The following is a 23598-nucleotide window of genomic DNA, read 5'->3' on the forward strand; positions in this document are numbered from 1 at the left end:
GGATAGGAGGACATTAGTATTCATTAACAGCTTCCTCCTAATTCAAACTGTACACATTAAAATGCTGGTAAATGACTCGTCTGACCACAATGTATGAGGCGTGTTTTTTAAGTAAGGTCTGTTTTGTTGTAGACACTAGTAGGTCGTGTGCATACCGCAATGAGCACGTGCGTTGTGTACCGGCATGCCTCGGGAACAACTGCGCTCAGTTTCAGCTCTGTGTAAGACTGCCAACTTGCCCGGCGCGTGTCAGGTTCGCTCAGTGATACGGTTTTTGTCAGCAAGGAATCTGTCTGCTGCAGAAATTCATTGACAGATTTGCGAATTGTACGGTGAAACTGTTATGAGTGAAAGCAAAGTGTGTAAGTGGGTACGAGAATTCAGATAGCCATGACAACGTCCATGATGAGGACCGCTCCGGTCGCCCTCCTTTGATTACAGACGATTTGGTGTCTTCAGTTGAACCGAGGGTTCTTGAGAACAGGCGCTTCACAATAACAGGTCTCTCAAACGAATTTCCTGATGTGTCAAGATCAGTGCTTTACAACATTGTTTCTGAACACCTAAAGTTTAGGAAACTGTGCTCCCGTTGGCTCCCGAAACTCCTAACAGAGGACCACAAAAACCAAAGATTTGAGTGTGTGATGAAGTTCTTGACTCGTTATCACAAAGAAGGTGACGGCTTCTTGAGTCAGATCGTAACTGGAGATGAAACACGGGTTTCGCATCACACCTGAATTGAAGCAACAGCTCAAGGAATGGAGATACACACACTTGCCTGTAAAGGTGAAGGTCGAACAGCTTCTGTCCCAGCGCAAAGTCATGGCGTCAGTGTTTTGGGATAGGCATAGTGTTTTGTTGCTTGACTTCGTGCAACAAGGAACTGCTATCAATGCAGAAGCATACTGCCAAACCAAGAGAAAGCTACACAGAGCGATTAGAAACAAAAGACGCGGCATGCTGACAAAAGGAATTGTCCTTGTCCATGACAATGCAAGACCTCACACTGCAGGTCAGACCCACGATTTATTGGACAGTTTTGGCTGGGAAGTTTTAGACCACCCACCATACAGTCCTCATCTTGCGCCAAGCGATTATCATCTGTTCCTCCACCTCAAACAACACCTCAGTGGCAGCCGTTACAATGATGACGATGACGTGAAAACGGCAGTGAACTCTTGGTTATCGGAGCAGGCGGCACATTTTTAAGAAGAGGGGATTTTAAAATTGGTTGAGAGGTATGATAAGTGTTTCAACAAACTCGGCAACTATGTCAAAAAATAGAGTGAAGTATGTACTTTCTGAAAATAAATTTACTTTTTTGAAATAACCTTCCATTGTGTACTTATGTTCAAACAGACCTTACTTAAAAAGCACGCCTTGTACAAATGGCAATAATACATATTCGGATCAGTTTGGCTTAGCTGTTACATGGAGAATACTGCGTAATTGAGTAATAAACGACGACTTCAGGTGTTCAGGGAGAAATGCCAGAAAGATCAGCAAGATGTAACGAGCAGGGCAGAAACTATGAGCAGGAAGTTTAATAGCTTCTTAACTATGTTTTCATAGCACATTGTCAGTGTTCTAACATAACACAAGTGTTTGTAATGTAAAACAAAGGTAGGGAGAGGTGATGTTTGATGTCTAGTTTTCATAAGTGGAAATGCAAATGCAAAATCTCTTCTTAGTGTGTTTTCATTATCTGAAAGAAGACAAAATCCTGAAATATTTCTTGAAAGTGGAGTTTGTGCTTTGAAATGTTTGACGTGTTGTAAGTGTAACAAACATACAGTGACTGGAGATCAGACGTGTTTATTCCTTACCTACAACATCAAGGAGTCAGAATACTGGGGAAGTTCAGTCAGTCTACAAAGGAGATCATTTACGAATCACTCGTGTGACTGGTTCTAGAATATTGCTCAAGTGGGTGGGACCTGTAACAGATAGGACTAATAGGGGGTTGTTGAACATATCCGGAGAAGGGCAGCACAAATAGTCACAGGTTTGTTTAATCTGAGGGACAGAGTCACAGAAAAATTAAAGGAATGGAACTGGAAGACTCTTGGAGATAGGTGTAACTATCCTGAGAAAGTGTGTTAACAAAGTTTCAAGAACGGTCTTTGAGTGATTACTCTAGCAAAATACTGCAACCCTTTGCATACTGCTCACATAGGGATCCTGAGGATAGGATTAGAATAATTACTGCACACACAGAGGCATTCAAACGATCATTCTTCCCATGCTATATACATGAATGGAACAGGAAGAAATTGGTACACTGGGATGTACCCACTGCCATGCACCTCACGATGGTTTGCAGAGTGTAGATGTAGATGTAGAAATTGGAATTTGTGAGCTCATGCAAACACTTTGGTGTAGCAATTTGTAGGAATATAAAATGGAATGATCTTATTGGCCCAGTTTTAGGGAAAATGGGTGACAGACTTCGGTTCACGGGTAGGATACTGAGAAAATGAGGTCAGGCTACAAAGAAGACTGCTTACAAACACTTGTGTGTCCTACCTTAAAATATTACTCAAGTATGTTAAAACTATATTAAAAAGGACTGGTGGGGGATGTTGTAGTTATTCAAAGAAGGGTACATGTTTATTTGAATCATGGCAGAGCAGCTTGGAAATGTTGAAAAACCTGAGGTGACATACTCTTGACAGTAGATGCTAGTTATCCCGCAAAGGTGTACTTATAAAGTTTTGAGAACCATTTTTAAGTGAAGAATCTACAAATATACTTCAGCCTTCCCACTGGGAGTGCGAAGACAATATTAGATTCAAAATACATTTTCACTCTGCAATGGAGTGTGCACTGATTTGAAACTCAGAAGGTAGGAAATGAGGTACTGGCAGAAGTAAAGCTGTGAGGTCAAGTTGTGGATCAAGCTTGGATACTCAGTCGGTAGAGCACTTGACTCAAAAGGCACATGTCTCAGGTTCGAGTGCAGTCTGGCACACAGTTTTACTCTGCCAGGAAGTTTCAGGATTAGATTACACTTGGAGACATTTAAGCAGTCATTCTTCCCATGCTTCATTACATGACTGGACTGTGAAGAAACTCTTAACATACAATACTTCAGACTCAAGATACATATAATAAAATACACTACTGGTTAGCATTCTATTACACACTGACAGCCACTCTACAAATCAAGTGCTTCAGCCTAATTGAATTACAGTTGTCTTAGTTAATACATGTAGACATAGAACTTAACGTGTAGCCTGTATTTGTGGAGAAATATCTAAAAACAAAGATGATGTAACTTACCAAATGAAAGCGTTGGTATGTTGATAGACACACAAACACACACCCAAAATTCGAGCTTTCGATAGTGGGAAGTTCATCAGGAAAGAGGGAAGGAGAGGGAGAGACGAAAGGATGTGGGTTTTAAGGGAGAGGGTAAGGAGTCATTCCAATCCCAGGAGCAGAAAGACTTACCTCAGGTATACACTTGCGCACGCGCCAACACACACACACACACACACACACACACACACACACACATATATCCATCCGCACATATACAGACACAAGCAGATATTGTAAAGGATAGTGGGAAGTATCCAGATAACCCGGACGGTGTAACACTGTGCCAAGATGTGCTGGCCGTGCACCAAGGCATGTTTAGCCACAGGGTGATCCTCATTACCAACAAACACTGTCTGCCTGTGTCCATTCATGGGAATGGACAGTTTGTTGCTGGTCATTCCCACATAGAAAGCTTCACAGTGTAGGCAGGTTAGTTGGTAAATCACGTGGGTGCTTTCACACGTGGCTCTGCCTTTGATCGTGTACACCTTCCGGGTTACAGGACTGGAGTAGGTGATGGTGGGAGGGTGCATGGGACAGGTTTTACACCGGGGGTGGTTACAAGGGTAGGAGCCACGTGTTTGTGTTTGTTTGTGTGTCTATCAATATACCAACGCTTTCGTTTGGTAACTTACATCATCTTTGTTTTTAGATATATTTTTCCCACGTGGAATGTTTCCCTCTCTCTCTCTCTCTCTCTCTCTATATATATATATATATATATATATATATATATGGTTATAATAGAGGGAAACATTCCACATAGGAAAAATATATCTAAACACAAAGATGATGTGACTTACCAAATGAAAGTGCTGGCAGGTCGACAGACACACAAACATACCCTCTCCTTCCCTCTTTCCTGATGAGGCAACAGTTTGTTGCGAAAGCTTGAATTTTGTGTGTATGTTTGTGTTTGTTTGTGTGTCTGTCGACCTGCCAGCACTTTCATATATATTATATATATAATAAAGGGAAACATTCCACGTAGGAAAAATATATCTAAAAACAAAGATGATGTGACTTACCAAATGAAAGTGCTGGCAGGTCGACAGACACACAAACAACTCCTTCCCTCTTTCCTGATGAGGCAACAGTTTGTTGCGAAAGCTTGAATTCTGTGTGTATGTTTGTGTTTGTGTGTCTGTCGACCTGCCAGCACTTTCATTTGGTAAGTCACATCATCTTTGTTTATATATATATATATAAAAGATACTATCCACTGGTTCCATGAGCATTTAAATAATCAACAGGTCGAAGAAATATTGAGCCTCTGTGGAAATTATAATTATGTACAATGAGAATTCAAGTAAGGCTGTTACAGATCGCACCATTTACTAATTTAGAAAGCAGAAACATAATAAAAAGTTAGCAGTAACTTGGTTTTTTGTGGAGTGTGGAAAGCATTTGTTCAATCGATTACTAATATTCTTTTGGAGAAATTGACAACAAATTGAGTGTAATTGTGGTTACGTTCTCATTCAATAGTAAGAAAAGCTTTGCAACAAATTATTACTATGTATTTTATTTGTTATTATTATTCATTTATCCATCATTGGACCATTCAGTATGTAGGATAGGATTAGGCATGGATGGCCAGGCATGGATTGGCCTAATCAACGGAACCATCCCAGTGTACACCTTAGCAACTTAGGAAAACAATAAGAATCCCAAGCCAGGATAGCTAGATGGGAAATAAACCCTGCTCTTCCCAAATGTGGGTCCAGTGCATGAAAACTGGTGCAGCCACTTTGCTTGGTACATAATTAGAAAGGAAATCACAAATACGTAGTCTGCATTGAGGTTGCAACATGCACAAGAAGTACACTCCTGGAAATGGAAAAAAGAACACATTGACACCGGTGTGTCAGACCCACCATACTTGCTCCGGAAACTGCGAGAGGGCTGTACAAGCAATGATCACACGCACGGCACAGCGGACACACCAGGAACCGCGGTGGCGCTAGCTGCGCAGCATTTGTGCACCGCCGCCGTCAGTGTCAGCCAGTTTGCCGTGGCATACGGAGCTCCATCGCAGTCTTTAACACTGGTAGCATGCCGCGACAGCGTGGACGTGAACCGTATGTGCAGTTGACGGACTTTGAGCGAGGGCGTATAGTGGGCATGCGGGAGGCCGGGTGGACGTACCGCCGAATTGCTCAACACGTGGGGCGTGAGGTCTCCACAGTACATCGATGTTGTCGCCAGTGGTCGGCGGAAGGTGCACGTGCCCGTCGACCTGGGACCGGACCGCAGCGACGCACGGATGCACGCCAAGACCGTAAGATCCTACGCAGTGCCGTAGGGGACCGCACCGCCAGTTCCCAGCAAATTAGGGACACTGTTGCTCCTGGGGTATCGGCGAGGACCATTCGCAACCGTCTCCATGAAGCTGGGCTACGGTCCCGCACACCGTTAGGCCGTCTTCTGCTCACGCCCCAACATCGTGCAGCCCGCCTCCAGTGGTGTCGCGACAGGCGTGAATGGAGGGACGAATGGAGACATGTCGTCTTCAGAGATGAGAGTCGCTTCTGCCTTGGTGCCAATGATGGTCGTATGCGTGTTTGGCGCCGTGCAGGTGAGCGCCACAATCAGGACTGCATACAACCGAGGCACACAGGGCCAACACCCGGCATCATGGTGTGGGGAGCGATCTCCTACACTGGCCGTACACCACTGGTGATCGTCGAGGGGACACTGAATAGTGCACGGTACATCCAAACCGTCATCGAACCCATCGTTCTACCATTCCTAGACCGGCAAGGGAACTTGCTGTTCCAACAGGACAATGCACGTCCGCATGTATCCCGTGCCACCCAACGTGCTCTAGAAGGTGTAAGTCAACTACCCTGGCCAGCAAGATCTCCGGATCTGTCCCCCATTGAGCATGTTTGGGACTGGATGAAGCGTCGTCTCACGCGGTCTGCACGTCCAGCATGAACGCTGGTCCAACTGAGGCGCCAGGTGGAAATGGCATGGCAAGCCGTTCCACAGGACTACATCCAGCATCTCTACGATCGTCTCCATGGGAGAATAGCAGCCTGCATTGCTGCGAAAGGTGGATATAACTGTACTAGTGCCGACATTGTGCATGCTCTGTTGCCTGTGTCTATGTGCCTGTGGTTCTGTCAGTGTGATCATGTGATGTATCTGACCCCAGGAATGTGTCAATAAAGTTTCCCCTTCCTGGGACAATGAATTCACGGTGTTCTTATCTCAATTTCCAGGAGTGTATATTGATGATATAACTAGAACGTGAAATTTTGGTATAAAACACTGGAAACATATGAACACGTTATATAACACACTGAAAAGTATAACACATGAAAACCTGCTGACAATATATCCATCACAACTAAGCTAGCACCAGATCCCTTCTCTGAGGATGTGTGTTACACTGCATCTAAAGCAGAGGAAACAGAAAACAAACAGCAGAAACATTCTTCTGCATAGACAAACACAGCATAGATGGAACAGCAGGTAAGAGAGCCTAAAGAACTTAACAATAAAGGAGGGCGTAGTATATCTTTAAGCTGACATGTTTGTTTACATTTGAGCAATGCTCCTCAACAAGAAATGGTTTTAATTCTGCTCTAAAAGCTGCTTTCTTCTCCAACTAATTTATTTAAGTTGGCAGTGGATTATAAAGACTGACATCAGAGTTGCTCACATGTATTTGAGTATAAGCTGTTCTTACTTCTGTAATCTACATGGAGGGACCCACATTTGCAAGTATTGTAAATAGGGCAACCACGGTTGGTTTGCAAGTCCGCAAGTCTAGGTTCTATATAGGGAAGGTACAGTTAGCAAACACTGCTTTTTGAGTAAGGAAATTCAGTGAGCCCCAGCAGAGCTATGTACCAAGTTTTAAATAGCCCTTTTATGTAATGTAAAAATTTCATTTAATTGTCTATTAATTTTACCCCAAAAAGCTATACCATATGCTACAAGGAACTGGAAGTAATGAAGTAAACCATTCTAACACCATCTTGAGGAGCAAACTTTAGAAATAGGTCTTGGAGAAAAATATGTAGAACTGAGTCCCTGCAGCAGTTTTTTTTTACATGGACTTTCCAATTTGTCTTGATCAACACATATTCTCAAAACTTTTGTGAAATGTGCCTCTTTTAACTCATTTCTGCCCAGTACCAGTTGGAGATTATGGTTATGATTCATCTTTCCAAATTGAATGCAATCTGATTTCATCACATTAAGGGTCAGTGTGATGACAGCAACCAATAAATGTAGGGACTTAAAGACCTGATCAGTTGTGGACAGAGATTCCTTTACATCACTCGCTATTACACTAGTATCATCTGCAAAAAACTTGATCTTAGCTGCAGTTTCTGAGGACTGTATGTGATTTATATAATAAGGAACACGAGGGGGCCTATTATGCGTCCCTGTGAAACAGCTAGTTCACCTGTCTTTGACAAGATACTAATCTGATGCTATGAATATAATGAGCTGAAGTGAGTTCCATAACCTGTGACCTGTTTTGCAAGTATGATTGAAACCACTTACTTTCTGTCCGTTTTATTCCCATTGCTTCCAGCTTACCTAAAAGGATTTTGTAATGAACAGTATCAAAAGCTTTACAAAGATATAAATTAACTGCTACAAGTCTGGTGTTGTTATCCAAGCTTATATTTCACCAGTGCAATCCATTATCACTGTTTTGTACTTCTAGGGAAATATAGTAACAGTGAATTGAAATTTAAATGTTAGGAAATCTTTTCTTCTAGAATTTGTGTGACATAGCCTCATAAAAAAATGAAATGTTAATATTAAACACTGCAGAAAGAATTAATGAAGGGGGTACTCAATCAAATTTGGGAGAAAATAAAAATCTATGGCTCAACTTGACTTACGGAATGGATAGTTGAGTGGGGCATGTCCTAAGGTGTCAAGGAATACTTAATTTGGCAATGGAGGTAACAGTATATGGTAAAAATTGTAGAGGAAGACAACTGTTTGACTACAGTAAGCAGAAGCAGAACCGGATGTATGAAGGGTGTTCAGTAACTACTGTAACACTTTTTTTTTGGGTGGGGGGGGGGGGCAAGGTGGGTTTTAACCTCCAATGCAATGGCCTTACACCACCTTACTGGGATAGTGGGTATGTTCACATTTCACATGGTACCACTCTACTGGTCAATGTCTTGCTGCATCAATAACTTTCTCATCATCCACATACAGCTTTCTGCCGACTGCGTCATTCATTGGACCAAACAGAAGGATATCGGAAGGTGCGAGAACGGGACTGTAGGGTGGATGAGGAAATGAGGTTTTGTGAGCTCATCTTGGGTGCGCAGACTTATGTGAGGCCTTGCATTGTCGTGGAGAAGCAGAAGTCGATTTGCATTTTTGTGGCATGAACATGCTGAAATCATTTCTTCAGTTACCTGAGGGTAGCATAATACATTTAAGAGCTAATTGTTGCACTATGAGGGAGGACATCAAACAGAATAACCCCTTCGGAGTCCCAGAAGACTGTTGCCATTAAGTGGTTTCGAACTTTTGCTTCGGAGGAGAGGTGGTGCGGTACCATTTGTTTCTGGTTCAAAGTCATGAATCCATGATTCATCGCCTGTGACAATGTTTGACAAAAAATTGTCACAATCAGTCTCATAACATGCAAGTAATTCTGCATGGATGGCCCTTCATTACACTTTTTGGTCTTCCGTTAGGCAGAGAGGAACCCAGCGAGCACATACATATGAGTATGGCACCAGGTGGATAAGTGTGTCAGCGCCACCAACAGACATCCAGTGGTACTGTAAGGTATTTGATTGTGATGCACTGATCACCTCAAGTGAGAGTGTCTGCACATTCCAACATTGCAGGAGTCACAGATATGTGTGGCCGGCTGGCACGCAGGAGACGAGACCAGTCTGTGAGACTTCGTTGTGATGACAGACATCTTGCCCAATGACTCACTGTGTTTTTTATTGACTGCCAGGTCGCTGTGGACATCCTGCAAGTACCTATGAATATCTGTGATGCTCTGGTTTTCTGGCAAATGAAACTCGCCAGTTCCCTGCTTATAATGCACTTGTTTTTCAGACACCATTTTGAAGGCTAGGAATACTGTTGCCACATATTGAAACTTCGTGACACTATAGGAGCTGAAGCGGGAATATTGTGCGATGTCGCACAACAAATTCCACTCCCCCCCACCACCTACCAAAATGGGCTGAGAAAAAAATGTGTTGCTTTACTTATTGAACACCCCCCATAGGATGCAGCTTCTACACAGAAATGAAGAGGGCTGCACAGAGTGTGTTAATGTGAGCAGCTGTGCTTAAACTTGTCTCTGGGCTGGAGACCATACCGCCACCACCAACAGCTGTGACAACAACAACAACAACAATAATAATGATATTTCAATACCTGTCAATGATAATATTATCCACTTGTCCACAATTATTTCTTTTCACAAGAAATGTATTGGGACCAAGTCACTTTGTATCCATAGTTACTTGTATGCTGCCACTCCCTTCTTGCAACATGTAAAGATGTCCATTCTACCCAGTATCTTAAAGGATTTCATACTACTAAATACATGAATATGGCTTTTAACATCTACAATTGCATAAAATCTACCCTGTTGCTCCCCCTCCCCCGAAATATGATGATTGATGATTCCTGTCTCACCTAGCTTGACATTTTTATGACTAATGTAGTGTATGTCTCCCTTTTTTTCATTTAGTTGAAAATATTATCCTTACCATCTGTCCTCTCCAATCTCTGTGCATATATGATATTTTATCATCTTAAATTACAAAGACATAAAATGGCTGACCATTATCTGGAAACGAAATGTTGAGTACTGACAATAGAAACTTTTAAAAATAGAAAAAGCTCTCTGAGGTTTTCAGAGATTTCGAAATTTCCTTTGTCTGGGAGAAAAGGGAGATTGGTTTGTGAAGGTTGGAAGGGAGGGGCACATAACTCGGACCTCAGGTTAAATGCCACACAACTGCTCATTCATTCATTCATTCATTCATTCTTTCTTTCTTTCTTTTATTATTTCTTTCTTTCAATGATCATATTGCATTGAGACAGGAGTTGTCATGGCAACACAATGAAAATCAATAGTTCTAAAGGAAACTTCAAGAAGGAATATCAACAATGTAGGAAAAGACAGATTGCTACTTACTGTAAAGAAGACACATTAAGTTGCAGACAGGCACAATCAAAAGACGCTTACATAAAGCTTTCGGCCACAGCCTTCATCAGCTAAAGAGAAACACAACAGTCATGCACACAAGCAAGCACACCTTTTGCACACGTGACTGCCAACTCCAGCATCTAATGCCAGGATGCAACTATCACGTGGGATGCAAGCAGCAGTCTGGAGGGGGCGGGGAAGGGGTAGTAGTACATGAGTGGGGAGAGAGATGAACACTGTCTGGTGGAGTGTGCAGGGATTAGAATGACAACAGGTGCTGCGTCAGGATGTTTTGGGGCAGGGAGGTGAGGGAAAAACAAAAGGAGTGGGGAAAGATAGGTGGGAGCATTGGTAGAGGATGGCAAATAGAGAGGGAGGGAGATGAGGATGGGGAGGGGATGATATGATAGAGGGAATTGAATCTGTTGGACAAAGAGTGTGGAGACAGTATGTTGCTGTAGGTTGAGCCTGAGACAATTAAAGGAGTAGAGAATGTGTTGCAAGGACGTCTCTCATCTGTGCAGTTCAGAAAAGTTGGTGGTGGAGGGAAGGATCCAGATGGCTCAGGTAGTGAAGCAGCCATTGAAATCAAGTAAGTTATGTTCAACTGTATGTTGTGCCACAGGATGGTCTACTTTGCTCTTGGCCACAGTTTGGCAGCGGCTGTTCATCATGGTGGACAGCTAGTTGGTAGTCATACCAATGTAAAAATGTTTGAAATGATCCCAGCAGAGCTGGTAAATGACATGGCTGCTTTCACAGGTGGCCATGGGGTAGGATAAACCTGTGACAGGACTGGAATAGGAAGTGCTGGGTGGGTGGATTGGTCAGGTCTTGCATGTGGGTCTTCCACAGTGATATGCTCCCTGTGGCAAGGGGTTGGGATTGGGCTTGACATAGGGATGGACCAAAATGTTATAGAGGTTGAGTGGGTGACAGAACACCACTTTAGGAGGGATGGGGAGTATCTAAGGTAGGATGTCCCTCATTTCAGGGCATGATTATAGGTAATCAAAGCCCTGTAAAAGGATGTGGTTCAGTTGTTCCAGTCTAGGTGGTACTGGGTGATGAAGGGAACACTCCTTTGTGGCTGGTTCTTGGGGTGGTGAGAGGATTGGAGGTGTGATGGGAAATGGCATGGGAGATCTGTTTGCAGAATGGGTGTGGGTGATAATGCCCATCAGTGAAGGCCTTGGTGAGACTCTCAGAATTCTGAACAAGGGAGTTCTTGTAACTGCAGATATACTGTCCCTGGGTGGCTAGGCTGTATGGGAGGGAATTTTTAATTTTTTTGGTTGAAAGGGGTGACAGCTGTTGAAATGCAGGTACTGTTAGTAGTTGGTGGGTTTAATGTGGACAGAGGTGCAGATGGAGCCATCGGAGAGGAGGAGGTCAACATCTAGGAAGGGGACGTGCTGGGTAGAGGACGACCAAGTGAAGTGGATGGCAGAGAAGGTGTTGAGGTTGTGAAGGAAGGAAGATAGGGTGTCTTGGCCTTGAGTCCAGATCACGACGATATCATGAATGAACCTGAACCAGACTAGAGGTTTGGCATTTTGGGAGGCTAGGAAGACCACCTCTATATGACCCATAAAAAGGTTGGCATAGGAGTGTGCCATGCGGATTTGGATTTGTTTATATACCTTCTGTGCAAAGGAGAAGTAGTTGTGGGTTAGGATAAAGTTGGTAAGGTGTATGAGGAATGAGATAGTGGAGTCTGAAAGACATTGGGAAAGGTAGTGTTCAGTTTCGGTAAGACTACATGGGCGTGAGGGATGTTGGTGTATAGGGAGGTGACATCAACAATGATGAGTAGGGATCCATGAGGGAAAGGGGTGGGGATGGTGGAGAGATGGTGAAGGAAGTGGCTGGTGTCTTCGATGTGCTAGGCTAGATTATGGGCAATTGGTTGGAGGTGTTGGTCAATGAGGGCTGAAATTCTTTCAGTGGGGGCACAGTAACCAGCTACAATGGGGCATCCTTTCCCAACGTCCTTCAGACTCCAGATCCACTGCCTCATTCCTCGTACACCTTGCTAACTTTATCCTAACCCACAAATACTTCTCCTTTGGATGGAACGTGTATAAACAAATCTGTGCACAGCCATCGGCACCTGCATGACACCCTTCTATGCCAACTTTTTTGCCGACCATCTAGAGGAGACCTTCCTAGGCTCACAAAATACTAAACCCCTAGTCTGGTTCAGATTCACTCATGATATCGTCATGATCTGGACTCAGGGCCAAGACACCCTATCTTCCTTCCTTCACAATCTCAACACCTCTCTCATTTGCTTCACGTGGTCCTCCTCAACTTAGTGTGCCACCACCTTCGCAGATGTTGACCTCCTCCTCTCTGATGGCTCCATCTGCACCTCTGTCTGCATTAAATCTACCAACCACCGACAGTACCTGCATTTTGACAGTTGTCATCCCTTATACACCCAAAAATTCCTCTCATACAGCCTGTCTACCAGGGGATGGCGTGTCTGCAGTGACAAAAACTCCCTTGCTCACTGTGCTGAAGATCTCACTAAGGCCTTCACAGGCAGGCACTATCCCCTAGACGTGGTATGCAAACAGCTCTCCCATACCATTTCCTGTCACACCCCCAATTCTCCCACTGTCCCCAAGAACCAGCCAAAAAGGAATGTCCCCTTTGTCACCTAGTACCATCTGGACTGTAACAACTGAACCACATCCTCCACAACATCCTGGTCCATTCTTATTCCACTCCCGGTCCCAACCCCTTGCCACAAGGAGCATATCCCTGTGGAAGACCCAGGTGCAAGACCTGCCCAATTCACTCACCCAGCACTTCGTATTCCAGTTCTGTCACTGGTTTATCCTACCCCATCAGGGTCCAGGCTACCTGTGAAAGCACCCATGTCATTTACCAGTTCTGCTACAATCACTGCACAGATTTTTCTATTGGTATGACTACCAACCAGCTGTCTACCAGGATGAATGGCCATCCACCACATGACCAGCTTTTCTGAACTGTGCAGATGCGAGTTATCCTTACAGCACATTCTTTGCTCCTGTAATTATCCCGGCCACAACTTATGGTAACATACTGTACCCACACCCTCCTCTCAATAGTTTCCATTCTCTCTGTCCTGTTGTTTCCTCTCCATTCACTTCTCCCACCTTGTTTACTTGCTGCTGTCTTTCCAATGCACATGCCCCCCCCCCCCCTCTTTCCTCTCCTTTCTTGTTCCTTTTTTCCCCACCTCCCTGCCCCAAAACCTTCAGAAACTGTGCCTGTTGGCATTCAAGTCCCTGCACACTACAGCAGACAGTGCTTGTCTCTCCCCCTCCTCTCCCCCTCACCCTCCCCCTCCTCCTCCTCTTCCCTTTCCCCCTCCCCTTCCAGATTGCTGCTTGCATCCCATGTGATAGCTGCATTCCGGCTCCAGATGCTGGAGTTTGTGGCCACATGCGCATAGTGTGTGCTTGCTTGCTTGCTATTTTGTGTGTGTGTGTGTTTTTCTGATGAAGGCTGTGGCCAAAAGCTTTATGTAAGTGTCTTTTGATTGTGCCTGCCTGCAATTTAATGTGTCTTCCTTACGGTAAATAGCGATCTGTCTTTTTGTACATTGTTAATAGTTCTAAAGGTGCACATGCACTTGCACATTGACATGCAATATGCTTTAGGATAGTTCGTCATGCTTGACCTTGATGAATTTATTTTATTTATATATTTGTTCATCCTTTGACCATTTAGCACAACTACACAGGAGATGTCAGATACATCACAGAAATAGTATATAGGTACATAAACATATACAATGTGGGAGAGGATTAGGTGATGATAGGGCAGGCCTTATGGCCATAAAAAAGGAGCTATACCAGCATTGACCTTAACAACTTGGGAAAACCATGAAAAAGCAACCAGAATGACAGGATGATGTATGAATCCCGTTCCTCCCAAATGCGAGTCCAGTGCATTAACACTGGCTTAGCAACCTCACTCAGTATATGATCTGGAATGAAAACCACGTGTACCTAACCGAAAGCAGATTATGTTATGCACAAGTAGGAAAATCAATGATATAAGTAAAACGCAAGACTTTGTTGTACATTTGTGAGAAATATAAGCATGTGAACACAGTATGTTCCACTTCTAAAACATTTAAACACATGGAAGCCTGACAACAGTACATCCATCATGACTTTTCTTGCAACCACTTTCTTACTTTGAGGAGATGTATGGCATTGCATCTGAAAAGGAGAAAACAGGAGAAACATTCTTGCACAAACAAACAAAACACACACACACACACACACACACACACACACACACACACACACAGACAGATATGATGGTAACCTAATACCAGATTAAAAAGTACTCAACAATAAACAAGGGAACTGATGACCTCAGCAGTTTGGTCTCTTAGAAATTCACACTCATAATAAACAAGGGCCTAGTATTTCTTTAAACTAACATACACGATATAAACATTTCTCAACAAGAAATGTTTTTCCATCTGCTGTAAAAGCCATTTCCTTCTCCGATCTCTTTATGTATGTTGCCAGAACACTGTAAGGAATGAAACCAAAGTGGTTCATTACATGATGAGTATGTGTTGTTCTACATAGAGGCACCCTCAGTTGGAAGTGGTAGAACTATGGTAATAACTATTGGTTTGGAGGTATCCAAGTTAGCTCTTGTCAATAACACCCTTTGTTTGCGTGTAGGGAAGGTACAGTAAGCAAACACAACTTATTAAATAGGGGCTCGCAGTGAGCCCTTCTAGCTCAACATGACTAGATTCAAATAGCCCTTTCCTGTAATTAAAAATTTCTTTTAATCGGCTATTAGTTTTACCCCAGAAAACTTTTCCATAAGCTACAAGAGGCTGAAAGTGATCATTTGAGGTACATACTTTCGAAACGATTCTCTGATTAAAACATGCTGAACTGAGTCTCTGCGAGAGTTTTGTTACATGGTCTTTCCAGTTTGTCTTCATCAACATACATTCCTTTAAGTTTTGTAAATTTAACTCTTTCCAACTCTTTTCCATCCAGTTCCAGAAAGTGATCTTCATTTTGATTCATTTTTCTGAATGTAATGTAATTTGGATGTACTATTTTTTAGGAAACATTCAATAATTTGCCTGAAATTGTGTATGAAACCTAAATTGGGATAGTCAGACAGAGCCAAGAGATGAAGGTGATGGGAACTGTCAGAAATATTGGAGGTCGGGCATGGTACTTCCTTTAACCTCTTACTCTCTCTGGTACCACTCTTGTGGTCATTTATTCATTAACAGTGTTCTGTAGCTTACATCAGGATGGGTAAACTACAGAAATATGGACCGAGTTGAGGCATACATCAACATGAGACAAAGACATCATAAAAACTTTTTTCTGTATGCTGTATTAACAATAAACTACCATTGTATTGCTTATTACTGTTCACACACAATCTAAATTTGAGTGAATCAATGAGAAAGATGCTGCTTCCTCAGTTCCATTAAATAGCTGATATTTTTCTATGATATCAATATAATAGAGGGAAACATTCCACGTGGGAAAAATATATTTAAAAACAAAGATGATGTGACTTACCATACGAAAGCGCTGGCAGGTCGATAGAAACACAAACAGACACATACATACACACAAAATTCAAGCTTTCACAACAAACTGTTGCCTCATCAGGAAAGAGGGAAGGAGAGGGAAAGACGAAAGGAAGTGGGTTTTAAGGGAGAGGGTAAGGAGTCATTCCAATCCCGGGAGCGGAAAGACTTACCTTAGGGGGAAAAAAGGACGGGTATACACTCACACACACACACATATCCATCCACACATATACAGACACAAGCAGACATATTTAAAGACAAAGAGTTTGGGCAGAGATGTCAGTCGAGGCGGAAGTGCAGAGGCAAAGATGATGTTGAATGACAGGTGAGGTATGAGTGGCGGCAATTTGAAATTAGCGGAGATTGAGGCCTGGTGGGTAACGGGAAGAGAGGATATATTGAAGGGCACGTTCCCATCTCCGGAGTTCTGACAGGTTGGTGTTAGTGGGAAGTATCCAGATAACCCGGACGGTGCAACACTGTGCCAAGATGTGCTGGCCGTGCACCAAGGCATGTTTAGCCACAGGGTGATCCTCATTACCAACAAACACTGTCTGCCTGTGTCCATTCATGCGAATGGACAGTTTGTTGCTGGTCATTCCCACATAGAAAGCTTCACAGTGTAGGCAGGTCAGTTGGTAAATCATGTGGGTGCTTTCACATGTGGCTCTGCCTTTGATCGTGTACACCTTCCGGGTTACAGGACTGGAGTAGGTGGTGGTGGGAGGGTGCATGGGACAGGTTTTACACCGGGGGCGGTTACAAGGATAGGAGCCAGAGGGTAGGGAAGGTGGTTTGGGGATTTCATAGGGATGAACTAACAGGCTACGAAGGTTAGGTGGACGGCGGAAAGACACTCTTGGTGGAGTGGGGAGGATTTCATGAAGGATGGATCTCATTTCAGGGCAGGATTTGAGGAAGTCGTATCCCTGCTGGAGAGCCACATTCAGAGTCTGGTCCAGTCCCGGAAAGTATCCTGTCACAAGTGGGGCACTTTTGTGGTTCTTCTGTGGGAGATTCTGGGTTTGAGGGGATGAGGAAGTGGCTCTGGTTATTTGCTTCTGTACCAGGTCGGGAGGGTAGTTGCGGGATGCGAAAGCTGTTGTCAGGTTGTTGGTGTAATGGTTCAGGGATTCCAGACTGGAGCAGATTCGTTTGCCACGAAGACCTAGGCTATAGGGAAGGGACCGTTTGATGTGGAATGGGTGGCAGCTGTGGAATGGAGGTACTGTTGCTTGTTGGTGGAATTGATGTTGACGGACGTACGTGTGAAGCTGGCCATTGGACAGGTGGAGGTCAACGTCAAGGAAAGTGGCATGGGATTTGGAGTAGGACCAGGTGAATCTGATGGAACCAAAGGAGTTGAGGTTAGAGAGGAAATTCTGGAGTTCTTCTTCACTGTGAGTCCAGATCATGAAGATGTCATCAATAAATCTGTACCAAACTTTGGGTTGGCAGGCCTGGGTAACCAAGAAGGCTTCCTCTAAGCGACCCATGAATAGGTTGGCGTACGAGGGGGCCATCCTGGTACCCATGGCTGTTCCCTTTAATTGTTGGTATGTCTGGCCTTCAAAAGTGAAGAAGTTGTGGGTCAGGATGAAGCTGGCTAAGGTGATGAGGAAAGAGGTTTTAGGTAGGGTGGCAGGTGATCGGCGTGAAAGGAAATGCTCCATCGCAGCGAGGCCCTGGACGTGCGGAATATTTGTGTATAAGGAAGTGGCATCAATGGTTACAAGGATGGTTTCCGGGGGTAACACATTGGGTAAGGATTCCAGGCATTCGAGAAAGTGGTTGGTGTCTTTGATGAAGGATGGGAGACTGCATGTAATGGGTTGAAGGTGTTGATCTACGTAGGCAGAGATACGTTCTGTAGGTCTTCGTGGCAAACGAATCTGCTCCAGTCTGGAATCCCTGAACCATTACACCAACAACCTGACAACAGCTTTCGCATCCCGCAACTACCCTCCCGACCTGGTACAGAAGCAAATAACCAGAGCCACTTCCTCATCCCCTCAAACCCAGAATCCCCCACAGAAGAATCACAAAAGTGCCCCACTTGTGACAGGATACTTTCCGGGACTGGACCAGACTCTGAATGTGGCTCTCCAGCAGGGATACGACTTCCTCAAATCCTGCCCTGAAATGAGATCCATCCTTCATGAAATCCTCCCCACTCCACCAAGAGTGTCTTCCCTACCCTCTGGCTCCTATCCTTGTAACTGCCCCCGGTGTAAAACCTGTCCCATGCACCCTCCCACCACCACCTACTCCAGTCCTGTAACCCGGAAGGTGTACACGATCAAAGGCAGAGCCACATGTGAAAGCACCCACATGATTTACCAACTGACCTGCCTACACTGTGAAGCTTTCTATGTGGGAATGACCAGCAACAAACTGTCCATTCGCATGAATGGACACAGGCGGACAGTGTTTGTTGGTAATGAGGATCACCCTGTGGCTAAACATGCCTTGGTGCACGGCCAGCACATCTTGGCACAGTGTTGCACCGTCCAGGTTATCTGGATACTTCCCACCAACACCAACCTATCCGAACTCCGGAGATGGGAACTTGCTCTTCAATATATCCTCTCTTCCCGTTACCCACCAGGCCTCAATCTCCGCTAATTTCAAGTTGCCGCCACTCATACCTCACCTGTCATTCAACATCATCTTTGCCTCTGCACTTCCGCCTCGACTGACATCTCTGCCCAAACTCTTTGTCTTTAAATATGTCTGCTTGTGTCTGTATATGTGTGGATGGATATGTGTGTGTGTGTGTGAGTGTATACCCGTCCTTTTTTCCCCCTAAGGTAAGTCTTTCCGCTCCCGGGATTGGAATGACTCCTTACCCTCTCCCTTAAAACCCACTTCCTTTCGTCTTTCCCTCTCCTTCCCTCTTTCCTGATGAGGCAACAGTTTGTTGTGAAAGCTTGAATTTTGTGTGTGTGTATGTGTCTGTTTGTGTTTCTATCGACCTGCCAGCGCTTTCGTATGGTAAGTCACATCATCTTTGTTTTTAAAATGATATTTTTCTATTATTAATAGCTTAACATTTACTTGATTACAGTGGCATTTTTCAAGGAAACTGTTTCTTACATCTATAAATGCAGGATTTTACAAAATGATATTTGCAACTTTGATCACATATATAGAAATAGCTAAAAAGGTATATTTTTGGTATAATGTTCGTACCTGCCTTACATTTTAGTAGCTGTTTAACAGAGTTCAATCTGTAGCACACAAGATATGTAAGTGATATCTAGTTCCTCCCCTATGTGGCTTAGCGCATCCTCGTTAACATGTACAATTGCTGCTCTGATGCGAAATCTTTCTGGGTTCTGGTAGCCATCATTTTTCACAAAGCTGCAAAGAAGAAAAGTGTAATGGGGTTTCGTCTGGAGACCTTGGGAGACAGAAAATGGATCCTCCTGTGCCAGTTCAGTGACTTGGAAATGTGTTGGCCAAAGCCCTTATATTAATCGAGGTCCAGTGAAGAGGGTCACCATCCTGCTGCAGCACGTTGTCGGTTTGCAGTTCTTCGACATGTGGAAACACAAACTGTTCCGTGTTCAGATAAGCGGTCAAGTTTCTTTATGTGTCTGCGAAGAAAAATAGTGCCACCACACAGTCATGAAGCAGATCACACCGCATGTTTACCTTTAAACTGTTGTGCACATCCTGTCAGTTTACATACCCGGACACACTTCATTCGTGAATATCACCTTCTGCAGATAGTCTGGGGCATCATTGATGTGACTAAATACATAAATTGCAAATGCTTTGCACTTTGACCTGTCATCAGGTTGAGGCACATGCAGCGGCTGCACCTTGTAGGTGTGAATCTCCAGTCTCTTTTGCAGCACACTGTGCAGTGTGGTAGGTGGTAGCTGCAACTGTTATACATTTGATGGATTGGTTTATTTATGCTTTGAATAAATACCTGTTGCACTTGGTCCACACCTGCACCACTCATGCTTGGGTGCCCAGAACTCATCCCCTTCATGGCACATCTGGATTCCTTGAACCTCGTGTACCACTGTCTGATGCTCAGACGTTATTGGGGTGTGCTTCTGCAATCTGTGCAGAAATTCCACTGGACCTGGTTTTTCGAGTTAGTCCTACTCATGCCATTATACTTGAAGACTGTGTTCTTTTTTTTCTACAGGCTACCAGTTTGTAAATAGAAATTCGTCCATGGAATAGGACATGCCGTCCAGGAGAAATGATTTTAGGTTAGATTTGAAACTTGTTTTGCTACCTGTCAGACATTTTATAGTATTGGACAAATGGTAAAAAAATTGTTGCTGCTTATTGAACTCCTTTCTGAACCACTGACAGTTTTAATAATGAGTAATAAAGGTAATTTTTTCCTATATCAGTATATGCATAGACATCACTATTCTTCTCAAATTGTGATGGATTATGTATGGTGAATTTCATTGGAGAATATGTGTGTTATGATTGTGCAGTTAAAATGCTCAACTCCTTGAAGAGGTTTCTACATGATGACCTTGGGTAAACACCACATATTTCTCTTAGTGCTCGCTTTTGGGCAATCAGTTCTTTTCTTCTATAAGACATTACTGAGTGGAAATATACAAAATACATCAGGAGGTTGACTCATTTATTTCCAAGATCAGCAATTATATGAAGAGGAAAAGTAGCAGAACTTAATTGTTTCTTCCAGTTAGTGTTTTCATCAATATGTAGAGCCCAAAAAGACTGGAGCATTCTTCCCTATTTACTAACTGCTGCTCATGTGCTACATCATGTGTTGGTATGACTCTGTTTGTTGTATAGAACTGTATGTAGTGTGCTTTCTCAAACCTTAGGGAGACTCCATTTTCAGATAGCCGCTTAATAATCATCTGTAAAAATATCATTAATAATCTCTTCTGTTGCTTTCTCTCTAATGGGACTTATTAAAACACTAGTATCGTCTGCAAAACGTACTAATTCTACTTGTTGAATGTTAAGGGGAAGGTCATTCACATGTATAAGGAACAACAGAAGATCCATAATCCTTTGGGACTACCTTTGTGATTTCTCCCCACTCACTTAAATTTTCTACCTGTTCAGCACTGCTTCCATTGTTCAGCACATCTTTTTACATTCCGTTTGTGAAGTGTGGTTCAAACCAGTTGTGTGTAAAGCTATCAATTCTATAAAACTTTGACTTGGTCACTATAAACCATTCCACACATGTGCCATCTGCTATGGGGAGGGGAGTGTATCAATAATTAAGCTGTAAAAATGAAACTTTAGATATGTGTGAATATTGTGTCAAACTGCACCTTTGTACCTATCCCCATTTCTGAAATACACACGATCAGAGTTGTAAAGTTAATTTTGGGACAAAATGTACTACTTCCTGTGTATAGCACATTATGAATTGTGAAAGTTGCTGACAGATAGATCTGACAAGCACATTTACAAATACAAGACTGCACTGTAAGCTACCACTGATTAATACACAAGGGTCTTAATCAACTGGGTCTCTGAGTTACGTGTCCCTCCTTTCCAATTTTCCTGCACCAGTCCCACTTCTTGCAAGTCAAAAGTTAGAGCATGTTGTGCATGTATTTGAGTTTAATAAGACTTTTTTCCACTCCAGTGGCCAGAAAATCTGTTAAAATGCTGGTTTGAGTGGTGGCTTATTGCGACCTTAATATGAACTACTGTTATGTCAGAGCAAGAAAGGAAACTACAGCTTATTTGTGTTTACAGTTAGTGACCGCTGCAGTGCTGGCTTAGCAAAGGATGAGAGTGGACCCAACTTGAAAAAATTAGTATCCGGTGAATTACTTGATGGTAATGTTCTTGCAGAAGACATTGTCCCAGATGAAGTGGATAGGATAATGGTGAGTATTATTTTCTCAAATAGGGTTGTAAATGTAACACACAGTTTTTGGCCCAGTACATTTCAACATTTTTATGGAAATGATTTTAATTTGTTGTTATTATTTGAGCAATGGTGCAGAGCAAAACAGTTGCCAAGTTGAGTGAATGCACTATTAGCAATTCCCTGAGGCTGTTTGTGGGTAATGCTGTTGAATATAAGGATTTTGAATTACTGGAAAATTGTTGTTCAGTGTAAGAAAAACTATCAACATTTGGGGCAATGACTGCCAGTCACCCTCATAAGATAGATGGTTGGTTGTACTGGAATCAGTTGTATCTGCCAAGTTTCTAAGAATACTAAACCAAATCCATTTCAGATGGAACAACTACATAAATCTAGTTTTAGAAAAACAAGTGCGAGCTGAGACTTTGTGAAATTATTGATTGGAAGTGTAAATTTTCCTTTCATGAAATCACTTGCAAAATCCTCCTCCTCAAGTATTTCTCATCAGTTTGAGACCTGATCCAAGTTGAGTTAATAGGAGAATAGAGAACATTTGAAGAAGAGCTACACACAGTTTGTCAGACATCTTGTTAGGTGCTGTAATAACTTTGTAGATAACTCTCAGACCATGTCACTTGATGAGTCGAAAGACATACTCTCTTACATCACAGGCCGGCCGTTGTGGCCGAGCGGTTCTAGGCGCTTCAGTCCGGAACCGTGCTGCTACTATGGTCGCAGGTTCGAATCCTGCCTCGGGCATGGATGTGTGTGATGTCCTTAGGTTAGTTATGTTTAAGTAGTTCTAAGTTCTACGGGACTAATGACCGCAGATGTTAAGTCCCATAGTCCTCAGAGCCATTTAAACCATTTTCTTACATCACGTCGTTACTGTGACAATACAGTTACATATAAGAGGGGTACTCACAAAGTATCAGACTTTTATTTATAAAATCGGCCTTTATTCAGTTACAATGGTTTGACACTAGTCGCCTTGAAAGTAGTCCCTTTAAGCTTCTACACGCCTCTCCCAACACTGCTACCACAGTTGGAAGCATCACAGCTACGCCTTTTTCGTTATGACGTGCAGTGGTTCTTTCGATTTCTGCATAATGTCTTCCTCGGTGTGAATTCTGGTGCCTTTCAGAGTCTCTTTCAGTTTAGGGGAAAGCTAGAAGTCACTCTGTGCTAGGTCAGGGGAACAGAGACGCTGACAAACAACAGCCATGTTGTGTTTGACCAAAAAGCTATAAATTTATTGAGAAAGATGAATGGATGCATTATCGTGGTGAAGGTGCCAACTGTCTGCTGCCCATGAGTCTGGCCATTTGCATCTGGCTGCTTAATGAAAGTGATGCAGAACCTCTTGATAGTACTCCTTGTTGGCATCAGTACCTTTTGGGGTACACTCGTGATTCAAAAAAGACATCAGTATGACTTTCACATTGCTGCGGACCTGCCTTGCTTTTTTGGATTTTGTGGATGGTGGATGTTTCCATTGTGATGACTGGAACTTTGTTTCTGGGTTGTACACATAAAATTAAGACTCATCTGCCATGATAACTGTGTCTAGAAAGTTGGGATTACTGTTCACAGTATCCAGTATGTCCTGTGTGATCTCCAAAGTTGCTTCTGCTCACTTGTTAGCAACTTTGGCACAAATTTTAC

General features: G+C 43.2%; 1 protein-coding gene across 1 annotated transcript in view; it reads left to right on the top strand.

The window, feature by feature from the left end:
- The window catches only part of LOC126209770 (gephyrin), a 133964-nt gene that overhangs the window by 32052 nt on the left and 78314 nt on the right, over positions 1-23598 (top strand). Inside the window, exon 2 of the mRNA XM_049938896.1 lies at positions 21816-21949. Within this exon, the coding sequence (XP_049794853.1) occupies positions 21816-21949 (134 nt within the window). The remainder of the gene's footprint in view (positions 1-21815; positions 21950-23598) is intronic.

The sequence above is a fragment of the Schistocerca nitens genome, chromosome 10 (genome assembly GCF_023898315.1).
Source record: "Schistocerca nitens isolate TAMUIC-IGC-003100 chromosome 10, iqSchNite1.1, whole genome shotgun sequence".
NCBI lineage: Eukaryota > Metazoa > Arthropoda > Insecta > Orthoptera > Acrididae > Schistocerca > Schistocerca nitens.